The following is an 11,510-nucleotide window of genomic DNA, read 5'->3' as shown; positions in this document are numbered from 1 at the left end:
TTCATCTAACCTCTACTCTTTGCCCACCCAGGTGGAGATTCACTTTTTATTTATGTATATTCTGCTACGGAATTAGATTTCTCTGGTCGGTGAGTCTGAACTTCCTATCTCCTACTGGGTTCTAATCATGCCTACATTTCTAGAGATAATACCTTTAGACCTTTATTTTCTCCCCTTTTTTCCCCACTTCATGCCATTAGCCCAGGTTCATATGCTAAATAGATTGTCTTCTGCATGGAGCCTGACTGCAGTAACCTCATAACTCTAGTGTTTCTCCCTAAATAATATTAATGATAAACATTATTATTAGCATTGATTAAAGCAGCATAGTACATGCTAGTTTACAAAGCACTTGACAAAAATCCTGTTCTTCCAAGAAGGCAGTTAAAGAAAAGGAATTAGTAACCCTTTAAAGTGGGTATAAAACGATTATTTCTGCTTTTCAGTTAATTGTCAGAATCAAAGAAGAATTTCAAGCTTTTTGATTCCTGATTCCATGTTTTTTTCCCCACTGCACCACACTGTTTTTCTCTAAATGATATAACTGAGGCTTCAAAATACATGAGGCAAAAAGAGGCAGAACTAAAGGAAGGGGATAAACAAAAATACAATCATAGTTTGAGATTTTAATACTGTTCTATCAGTAACTAACTCACTAGACCAAAAAAACAAATCACTAAGGATATAGAAGATTTGAATACCACAATCAACCAATTTGATATAATTATTGACATTCCTAGAACATCACACCTACAGCTGAAGAATATAGTTTTTAAGTGCCCATGGAAGATCCAGTATGATAGAACATATGCTAGGCCATAAATTAGATCTCAGTAAATTTTAAAATATTGAAATCTTACAAAATGTGTTCTCTTACTATAATGGAATTAAATTAGAAATCAGTAATAAGATAGCTAGAAAATGTTTGGAAGTTAAATAATTCTAAGTAATCAATGCATCAAACAAAAAATCAGAAGGGAAATTAAAAATATTTTGAATTGAATGATGCTAAAAGTACAACAGAATAAAATTTGTGGGATGCAGGTAAAGCATACTTAGAAGGAAACTTACAACTTTAAATGTTTATATTACAAAAAAAATTTTTTTTTGAAATCAGTGATCTGTTTCCATTTTAAAATCTGGAAAAACAAGAGCAAAGTAAACCCAAAGTAAGTTAAAGGAAAGAAATAATTTAAAAAACAAGCAAAAATTAATGTGATAGGCATTAGACAAACAGTGGAGAAACCTAATAAAGCCAAAAGTTGGTTATTTGAAAGGTTTAATTAAAATTGATAAACTCCTAGAAAAAAAGAAAACAAATTATCAATATCGGGTAGAAAAAGGGATTATCACTACAGATCCTGTAGACATTGAAAGGATAATAAGACAATAGTATAAAAAATGTAATAGTAATAAATTCAACAGCTTAGATGAAATGGACATAATTGAAACTCCATTAGAAATGATTACTTTTGAATCTTTGGTGTGGAGATCTCTCTGTTGGTGATCAAATGGAATCACTGTCTTTCTGCCTCCCAAGGTGGTGGTGTTATATTCCAGGTGGTGATGTTTCTAAAAACTATCCTAGAGCTCTCCCTGCTCTTATTTACCTCAAAGCATGGGTTTTCTATTTGTAATAATACTTTCTTGTTCCAGAAGAAAAAGCTAGCCATTTACTGACCCTTTAAGGATTCCTAAATTCTGTCAAGAGGAAATCCTTTTTCTTTCCCATCTCCCTTTTGCCCCTAGCATAGAGAGAGCAGAATCATATAGGGGGGCCAGGGGAGAATCCTGAAGACTCACCTGGATTATCTGTTTTCTCTTAGTCACCTTGGTTTTGGGACACCCGACAGTGCTGGCATAGCTATCCACATCAGGTAGGATCTGAGCCCTTGCAAGACAGGGGCCTTATGTGTATATGTAAGTTGGGGTGGGGATGAGTGCAGTCTCAGGGCAGATGGCACATTTACTTGGTATTTTTGAGGGGTAAAGGGCTGAGTCTCTTTGAGTCGTGTATTTGGGGAATCTATTTCTAGAGCCCCCATAGCTGTGAAATCCAGTGATGTTTTTATTCCAGTTCCCCATTACATTCACCCTAATTGTGCTGGAAAGCAAAGCAGCTTCCTGGCACCTAATGAGGTGCTTTCTGGTTCAGGTGTCCCATTGGAATCAAGGATGACTTGGAGTCCCCTTAAGAGCATAAAAGTATTTTCTAGTATTTTTCTATACTAGAAAAATGTCGGGGCTACTAACAGGGTGAAAAACGGGAAGGCCTAAGTATATTTAATCACCTAAAAAGCATTAATTACCAGAATTTTAGATACATAGATTTGATTATGCTATAGTATGTGTTAACCTTATCTGATCTCTAAAAGATGAAAGCTAAAGATATGTATGTGAAAGGGCAGAGAGAAGAGGTTTAAGTCTCCACACCAACCCAAAGTCTGTTAGCTCTTGCAAATCTTAGAAGATGATGGGGACGAAAGATATCTAATAATTTTGGGTATTGGTCCTCCAAGGCAGAGAAAGTTGCAGAGATGGAATGAATCTTTGACTAGCTGGTATTCTAACTACTACTTTCTCTCTTCCAGCCTCTCACCAGTGGGCTTTATTACTATTATATCATGGAGTTGGCCTTCTATTGGTCTCTTATGTTTTCTCAGTTTACAGACATTAAAAGAAAGGTAAGGACATTGGCTCCCTCAGTTCCCTAACTTATTGCATCCTCCTTCCTAGCGGCTTACCGTTACTGCCATTGGGATGGATTCTGTGCCCTAACTGGGACCACAAAAGGGGGAGGAAGTAGGTTTGATGGGACTATTAGCTCTTTGTAATGTTCTCAGAAAGTAGTCTTGACTAATGATGAAGTATATTTGAGGCATTTGGGGACAGCCAGAATGAGAATAGTTAACCAGCTAAGAAGCATACCCATTTCCTTATTTTTCTCCAAGTTTCTGACGTGTATAGCAAGGCCTGATCAGACGAAAAGGCCTGAGTCCAGAAAGGTGAGATCTGGCTTTTGTTTGGCATTAGGGACCCTTGTTCTCTCTCTGTTCTTCCTTCTTGGTGACCCCATTTACTCAAAAAATTTCAACTGGAATGCATTGTAGATGATTTCATTTACCCTTTTCTTGCTATTGTTCAAGAAACAAATTCAGAGAAGTAAGTTCATTTGCCCACATAGTGGCAAAGTTGGAAATGACTTAAAAGTTTTTTATAAGCAGACAGAAAGGGCAGAATCTTCACCTCTTACTGGTGTCCACCTCACATAATGTAGTTCTGGCAGCTCTAACCTAACCTGTTACTAACTTGTGGTTATCTTTGGTGAGGAAAACCAAAGTTAGCATTTATGGGAATGAACAAACTAATCTAGGTTGTTAGTTGTGTAACCTAGAAGCTTAATAATTCAGATGCCTTTCACTCTCCTATGGTCAGGTTCCCTTATTAAAATTTTATTTTAAAATGACGCATATATAAGAAGGTTTGTAATATACATGTAGGTTCTAACATACTAGAATGTATACTTGTGAACCCATGCCCAGCTCAAGAACTAGACTATACCATTGTATCTGTCTCTGTGGAGAACACAGACTTTTCATCCTTGTTTCTTGGACCCAGATTCACCTGCCTTCTCCCACCCTCTGTCTCTCACTGGGCTGAGATGTATTTATTAGCTACCATTTTTCCCCTGAAAATAAGATCTAGCCAGACAATAAGCTCTAATGCGTCTTTTGGAGCAAAAATTAATATAAGACCCGGTCTTATTTTACTATAATATAAAACCTGGTCTTACATCATATAAAACGCATTAGAGTTGATTGTCCGACTAGGTATTATTTTCGGGGAAACACGGTATGTCTGATAACTGAGGTATTTAGAGATTTCTCCAGGTCTAACTTTGGCATTTGAACAAAGAGGTAATTAAAGCTTTAAATCTGAAAGCAGGAAATGCTTGCAGTAGGATGGATTGTTTGGCATTTCTCTGAAACTTTGGAGGAGTTTAGCTTTGCCCCTCTACAAACCTCCCTTTTCTGTTAGGTCCCTTTGGTTGAAATTTCTTTCAACAAAGCACAAGAGCCTTAGAATCTCAAGGATATCTAAGGCTTGTATGTCTGACTACCCCCTGGGAATTATTTCTAAGTGTTAGCTCAGACTCCAGACTTTACATATTATGCAACTACCAAGGAAAATAGCAAACATAGCACTTTTCTGTGCTTTGAGCTATATTAACATAGATTATGGGTTAGTCACTGATGTAACGAGTTTGGAGTCAAATGGTAGCCAGGACCCTAATGGAGAGTTTAAACAAAATGGGACTTCTAAGGATGGGATAAGATCCTCAGAGAACAACGCAGGGCATTGAGTTGGCTGGCATTTCTATGGCCTTGTCTATACCTGCCTCTTCTATTTCCCTCCTTCCCAGGACTTCCTGATAATGTTTGTGCATCACTTGGCCACCATTGGGCTCATCACCTTCTCCTACATCAACAACATGGTTCGCGTAGGAACTCTGGTCATGTGTCTACATGATGCCTCAGATTTCTTGCTGGAGGTAATATCCCATCCCCTCTCTCCTCATTATTCTTTTTCTCACCTTTTCTTCCTAACTGAGAACTGGCTTTCTCCTCAATTCAATTTTTATCTTCCTTTCTCCAGGCAGCCAAGCTGGCCAATTATGCCAAGTATCAGCGTCTGTGTGACACCCTTTTTGTGATCTTCAGTGCTGTTTTTATGGTCACTCGTCTCGGAATCTATCCGTTCTGGTAAGTGTTAGGGCTGTGGAGCTGTAGTAGATAAGTCCCTAATGATACCTGGTCAGTTTAGGGAACAGACCATCGAGAACCATATTGTGCTGCGTTTTCCGTGGCCTACCCTGACCCTTCATGGACTCACAGGACCTCACTTCCCTTGTATACTATTTCTGTTGAGGCAGGATCCAGACTCAGAGCATCTAACTCACTTGGCTCTGGCTTTCCTGACTCATCTCTGAGGAACAGTCCTCATTTTATGCCTAAGTAATTCCTTTGCCTTCTTTTGTGCTGATACAGAATTCTCAGGCTCTTCTTGCTTGTTTTCCTGCTCTAAATTCTCTCCCCATCCTAACTCACACACACATATGTGTACACACACACACACACACACACACACACACACCTTCTGCAGTCACTACTTTATGGTCCAAAGTCAATGACTCTGTAGGTTGGAGATTCTCCTAAATCTGAGGGAATGAGCTACCAGCTATCCTATATGAGCCTGAGGATCTGAGTAATTCCTAGGATCATTATTAAAATTGCTGTCCCAGTTGTGTGAAACTGCAAATTTGAAGCGATTAATATGACTTAACTCCATCAGTTCCTAAGATTTATATATCTTCCCATCTCTAAAGATAGAAAACTCCATAGGCCCCCTTTCTGTATTCTTTTCTCACTGTGGATGGATGTCGCTGGCACATCAACTGAAAGGGGGTATGGGGAGAGAGCACAGTTTCTGCTTCTCAGGGAACTCAGCTTCATCCCTGTCTGCCTGGCTTTGACCCTACAATCTGACTATGGGCCTCCGTCTTCTAGGATTCTGAACACGACCCTCTTTGAGAGTTGGGAGATGATCGGGCCCTACCCCTCCTGGTGGCTCTTCAATGGCCTCCTCCTGATCCTGCAGGTGCTGCATGTCATCTGGTCCTACCTAATTGCGCGAATTGCTTTCAAAGCCTTGATCCGAGGAAAGGTGAGGATGAAAACTGACTTCTTTCTTTGGGGCTGGGTACAAGGATGGGTATTACTCAGCAGACCTTCTCTCTCGATCCAGCCTGGTGAGCCCCATCTACACAAGCAAACCGAGCAAAAAGCCTAGGGCTCCAGAGTTTCCGCCTTTTCCATGAGTGTTTAGCCTTCTAAGACATGACTTAGATGCAAGAGGAAGGAGCTGCCTTCTTCTTGTCCTAGGAATGACCGTTATTAAATAATGAATGGTATTAAATTTTAGAGATGGCCTCAGCCATTTCCTACCCCTGCCTACTTCAGTGGATTCGTATTTTTAGTTTTCAGCTGGGGAGCCTTTTTTCAAAGGAAGTCGTATGCAGAGCTCCAAGATACAAACTATATAAAAGCAGAGATTGCCTAGGGAGTGGTTTTAGTTCACAAGCCACCCCAAGATGATCACACTGTGATGTTCAAAATGTGGCTAATGGAAGGGACTAAGTACTGGCTTCACCTAACTGTTGTATGAGGCAAGGGTCTGAAGTGAGATGGATACTTAGGGTTTCAAATACCCATCTTATGCCCAGAGGCCACAAGTACGAAAAAAGGTGTCATTGAATGATAAAATTCATAAGTGAATCCAAGTTCTGAAGCAGCCAAGCTTTCATTAGCCCAAGGGCTGGGGATGCAGCCTTCAGTAATACAGCACCAAGGGGAAGGGCTCTGCTGGAGGACACACTCAAGGACCGAAGGAAGAACTATGTATGACTTCTTGTGTCACTGTTCCTTATAGCTGCAGTTGGTTACAGAACTTGCTCAGTGTGCTTACGCTTCTTGCTGTAGCTACTGGACATCTCTCTTCTCCCCTGCTTTTCTTTCCTGACCAGGTGACTTATCCAGGAAGGATTAGACCCAGACTCTGTACTCTCCACTCTTTTCTCACCTCCTTCCTTTTTTCTATACCTGGCGGGAACTGGACAGTTTCATCTCTTGCATGTAAGTGTATCTGTGCTTCTGGTCTTCAGTGAAGCATGTCTGTCTGGACGTGTTTCTCTTCCTCCTGCTTTCCTTGCTGTTTCCCGTGTTGTCTGAGAGTATGCCCCCTCTGCTGACCTTGTGGAGCCATTGACTGGAGCTCAGGTTGCCAGATTCTTTTTCCTAGATGGAGGCAAATAGAATCTATTCTTTTTTTTCCTTTCTGTTTTTCTTTCCTTTCCCCACCCGATCCCCTTTTTTGAGCCTCCCTTTTTCCTCAAATCCAAACACACTCTGCTCTCTGGTGGAAATTTCCTCAAGATCAGGCAATCAGTTATCTGGGTTCAGAGGTCAACAGCTATTATAAACTATAGAATCTTAGAGCTAACCAAAGCAAGTCACCCCAAGATGACCCACTTGGCAACAATTTTAGTTTTGTTTCCTTCCCAACCTTTCTGTCCTTGACTTATTTATGTTTAAAACAGCACACATTTATTATCCTTCAGTTCCGGAGGTCAGAAGTCTGACATAGTCTCACTGGGTTTCTTTCTTTTACTTTTATGGTCCATGGTAAAGAATTTTAAATACTTTGCTTGATATGCAGAATAGTTTAGATTTGTAAACACTGCTCTAATCCAATATCTTCATTTGAAAATACAAAACAAAAACGCTGACATTAAGCAGTAAAGATTCAGATGGTAGCATGCTTGGGACTCGGATTCTTCTTCCCAATTGCCAATCCACTTTTCACCATGTCGATCTTGGGGGATGCCAAAGCTGCACGAGAGAAGTGATTTCCACCCCCTTCTTTCTTCCTCCTTCCCGCCCCCACTCCGGTTCAAGCTGTTGTTTCTCAGTCTAGTTGTGTAGGACACAGCTCCCTGGCCCACGCTGGTATTGTGAGCCTTGTGCTGCCCTGGTTGAGGCAGTCGGTCACCTGTTGTCAGTCGGTCGGCCGCTCACAGCAGCTCTCGCTGGCTCCCAGCTGCTCACAGTGGCTACCGGCCGCTCACGCTGACCACTTGCTGCTCATGGCGGCACACAGTAGCCTGCGGCAACCCACGGCAGCCCACGCCAACCTCTGGCTGCTCACGGCAGCCCAGTTTCAGGGAGAGCTGTTGTTCACAGTCACTGGCCCATGTGGGAATTGAACCGGCGCCCTGGGTGTTAGGAGCACAGCGCTCCAACCACCTGAGCGACCGGGCCGTCCCAGAAGTGATCTTACTACTGGGAAAGGGAGAAGATTGGAGAAAGAGTTTCTTAGGGTATTGATAGTTGAGTCCACGAAGAGTAGAACTACTGAAAAAGGCCCAGCATGGTTTAGCTTTGGGGACAGCAAAACTCAGGATAACTAACATGAGTAACGGCAGTGAACTGCGCAACTGCAGAAGATAGACGCAATGATGATAACCATATGTATTATTTATGTTGGCCTTTTCTATTTTTTGAGGTGGAAGAGGAGAAAGGGTGTCTGGAGTTTCCCTCAAACCTAAATCAGGACTCAGTGAATGATTTCAGCTTTCCTAGACTGGTCCTGAAAGATAACTATCCTGACCAGAGAAGCTCCTTATTTCATTGAAAACAGAATCAGAGATGATAGAGAAATCCAGAAAGCAGGCAAAGGATATTCACAGCAGGAGCCTTGGTCAGGTGCCACCAGGAAGTAGGCCAGATTGGGAACAGTGCCCAAACATGGGCTCTGTGGGCTTAGTCTGTCTTACGATTCCAAAAAGGTGTCTTCATCTTTCCTGCCTTTGGTCCCATTCCACCCAGGTGACTAAGGATGATCGCAGTGATGTGGAGAGCAGCTCAGAGGAAGAAGATGTGAGCCCCAACACAAAAAGCCCCTGTGGCAGCAGCTCCAGCAATGGTGCCAATCGGGTGAATGGTCACATGGGAGGCAGCTACTGGGCTGAAGAGTAAGATGGTTGGTATGGGGACCTCAGCATGCACGGACTTATAGGGCCACTGGCAACCTACTCCTCTTGGGCCTCCCCACATCTACACTCCGGTGACTAGGGGTCTGCAGGGCAGTGAGGAGAATCAAAGAAGAAAATATTTTCACTTTTTTAAAAACTCTGCCATTTTGTATTTAATAGCCCCTAGGTTTTTTCAATAATATTATTTGCTCTTTGTGTTTGTGTGTGTGCGTGTGCATGTGCCTTTGTGCATATGCCTGAGTTTCATTGCCTGGGTTGGGGCACAATTCTGGACTGCGGCCACTAGGCCTTGTCTGGTCCCCTTTGAACCCACCTCAACCCCAGATCTGGTTGCATCTTGAATTGTGCTGCCTCTGGACTGTCCCCTCCCTTGTTGCCCATGGCTCTTAAGGCTCTGGCCATCGGAATGGAGCATCCAAGTTCAGCTACAGGTTTCTGCACTGTTCCTCCTTCGGAGCTGGAATGTTTCACATGAACATGTGTAGATGGATGGCCAGGATTGCTGTGACCCCTAGCTAGACCCCCTTCCTACCACCTGCTCTTTACTCAATGGTACGCAGGGAGTGGTGGGTGGGAGAGGGTGAGCTGAGGGCCGGAGGAGGACAACAGCCACTGGGTGAGCTGTTAACAGTTTATACTTTTGTTTACTCTTCTGTGATTAAAAGTGCTTCCACCCTCCCCTGCTGTCTCAGCCTCTTAGTGAGTCCACATCCCCAATTCCCTGAATCCATAAGCTAATTAAGAATTTTTTTGAGGTCTGATTTTAGAGACCCTTGGACACCAGTATTTTCCTTTCTGTGCATGCTGGGAAGAGAATGCCTACATTTTAGGACTTTATGTTTTAAGAAAAAATAAATATATATATAGTGGTTACAAGAAGAAATACTGAGCAGATAAAAGCATGTATATCACCAAACCAACAAAGGCTTTGGTGGAAGAGCTAAGATACCTTCTGTTAGATACCTGTATTTTCCATCTTATTGAATATAGAGACTGCAGTTGACATTTTAAGATTGCGATAAATAAGTCTGAACAGATGTTTTCTCTTTTAGTTAGCCAATGGAGAAACAGTCTTCCTAATCCAGATTTTCCTCTAGTTGAAGTCTTGGCAAAATTACCAGTAGTACTATTCATCTCAGGATAGTTTTCCATTTAGTGAATATTCATATTATCAAATATTTCCAGAGGCTCTTGTGTACATTATGACAATAGGGAGTACTTCATTGTCAGGGAGATGGATGAAAATTGAAAGAAATAGGTTATTGTTTTAAGAATCAGATATTCACTTGATGTTCCCTGACATTATTGGGATATTGACCCCTACTAAACTTACTGAGTAGCTGGAGTTTAAAAAGACTTACTATGGGGTATAGGAAAATTAAGTTTAAAAAAAGTCTTATGTAGTTATTTAGTCAGAGATCATCAGGAAGACTAAAAAAGACTAAGGTCTTACATTTAGTTCCTCAACTTGCCATATTGTTAAGTAGACTAGTAACTGTAAAATATGAATGAAATACTTTTGAAAGTCAGACAAGATATGTTTTTTCCCTTCTGAAATTTGAGCAATTGCTTTATAAATACAATCTGGGTTAGTTGGCCCAGTTAACCTGACAAAAGATTCAACCAAGTGGTATTACAAAAATAATCATAGCTAACACATAGCTCTTTATCCCATGTCAGGCACCATATTAAGTTCTTTACATATAAAATGGAAGCAAAAACAGGTTAACTTGCCTAAGGTCAAACAGCTAGTAATGAGTCAAACCCAATGTCTCTGTTCTTAACCACTATACCTCTTCCCGAGACTTCATAATGAGGAGGAATAGATGAAGAAACATCTAGCGTAGACTTTTTAGAGTTGGCACTGAATGAGTGAGTTGAGATTAGGGTCAATTACAGGGATAGAGTCTTGCTCTGAAAAAGAACTATATGCATATAGTTGGAGTGGGAGGTGCGAGAGAGGGTGCTAAGGCATTTGCATACTGAAATCGTGTTATCAGGGCAGCAAAGACTATCATAAGGTCAGCTTTATAGATGGCCTGGGAATGTTTCATGCCTGAGAGGAAGGACCCAAATCAGTAGAGAGCAAGTTAGATGCAGATGCACATCATCCCCACCAGAGAACTAGGAATATTTGTAAGAAGCAAGGAATATAAAGGGGTTGTAACTTTATTATTTATTGAAAAAAATAACATGTTTGTGTAATGCTTTACTGCTTAGAAAATAATATCACATACATCAAAAAGTGAACTTCAGGGGCCGACCCGGTGGCTTAGGTGGTTGGAGCTCCATGCTCCTAACTCCGAAGGCTGCCGGTTCGATTCCCACATGGGCCAGTGGGCTCTCAACCACAAGGATGCCAGTTCAATTCCTCGAGTCCCACAAGGGATGGTGGGCAGCACCTCCTGCAACTAAGATTGAACACGGCACCTTGAGCTGAGCTGCCGCTGAGCTCCCGGATGGCTCTGTTGGTTGGAGCGTGTCCTCTCAACCACAAGGTTGCTGATTCAACTCCCGCAAGGGATGGTGGGCTGTGCCCCCTGCAACTAGCAACGGAAACTGGACCTGGAGCTGAGCTGCACTCTCCACAACTAAGACTGAAAGGACAACAACTTGACTTGGAAAAAAGTCCTGGAAGTACACACTGTTCCCCAATAAAAAGTCCTGTTCCCCTTCCCCAATAAAATCTTTAAAAAAAAAAAGTGAACTTTAGAACAGGGATTATTATTCCCATTCCATAAATTAGTGTTCTGACTATTAGTATGTAACTAACTACCGTAAAATGTAGTGGCTTAAAAGAATTTATTGTTTCTCATGGTTTGGTTGTTTGAGCTCAGCTGGAGATGTTTCTTGAGGTTGCAGTCAGATGACAGCTGGGAATGGAGTGATTTGAAGACTC

At 41.7% G+C, this 11,510-nt stretch overlaps 1 protein-coding gene across 6 annotated transcripts in view; it reads left to right on the top strand.

Moving 5' to 3' along the window:
* The window catches only part of CERS5 (ceramide synthase 5), a 30,030-nt gene extending 18,728 nt beyond the window's left edge, over window positions 1-11,302 (top strand). For 3 of the 6 annotated variants that reach the window (XM_081058442.1, XM_081058439.1, XM_081058443.1), the window contains exons 4-11: window positions 32-89; window positions 1,827-1,877; window positions 2,592-2,684; window positions 4,424-4,552; window positions 4,657-4,763; window positions 5,568-5,724; window positions 6,584-6,692; window positions 8,445-11,302. In XM_081058442.1, coding sequence (XP_080914568.1) covers window positions 32-89; window positions 1,827-1,877; window positions 2,592-2,684; window positions 4,424-4,552; window positions 4,657-4,763; window positions 5,568-5,724; window positions 6,584-6,692; window positions 8,445-8,452 — 712 coding nt within the window. In that variant the 3' untranslated portion in view covers window positions 8,453-11,302. The remainder of the gene's footprint in view (window positions 1-31; window positions 90-1,826; window positions 1,878-2,591; window positions 2,685-4,423; window positions 4,553-4,656; window positions 4,764-5,567; window positions 5,725-6,583; window positions 6,693-8,444) is intronic. The other 3 variants (XM_081058440.1, XM_081058441.1, XM_081058438.1) reach the window with 2 other exon arrangements.
* Window positions 11,303-11,510: the final 208 nt, after the last annotated feature.

This window comes from Rhinolophus hipposideros, assembly GCF_964194185.1.
Source record: "Rhinolophus hipposideros genome assembly, chromosome: 9".
NCBI classification, from domain to species: domain Eukaryota; kingdom Metazoa; phylum Chordata; class Mammalia; order Chiroptera; family Rhinolophidae; genus Rhinolophus; species Rhinolophus hipposideros.
Note: the sequence above shows the minus strand (reverse complement) of the source record. Positions and strands in the feature narration are given on the sequence as shown.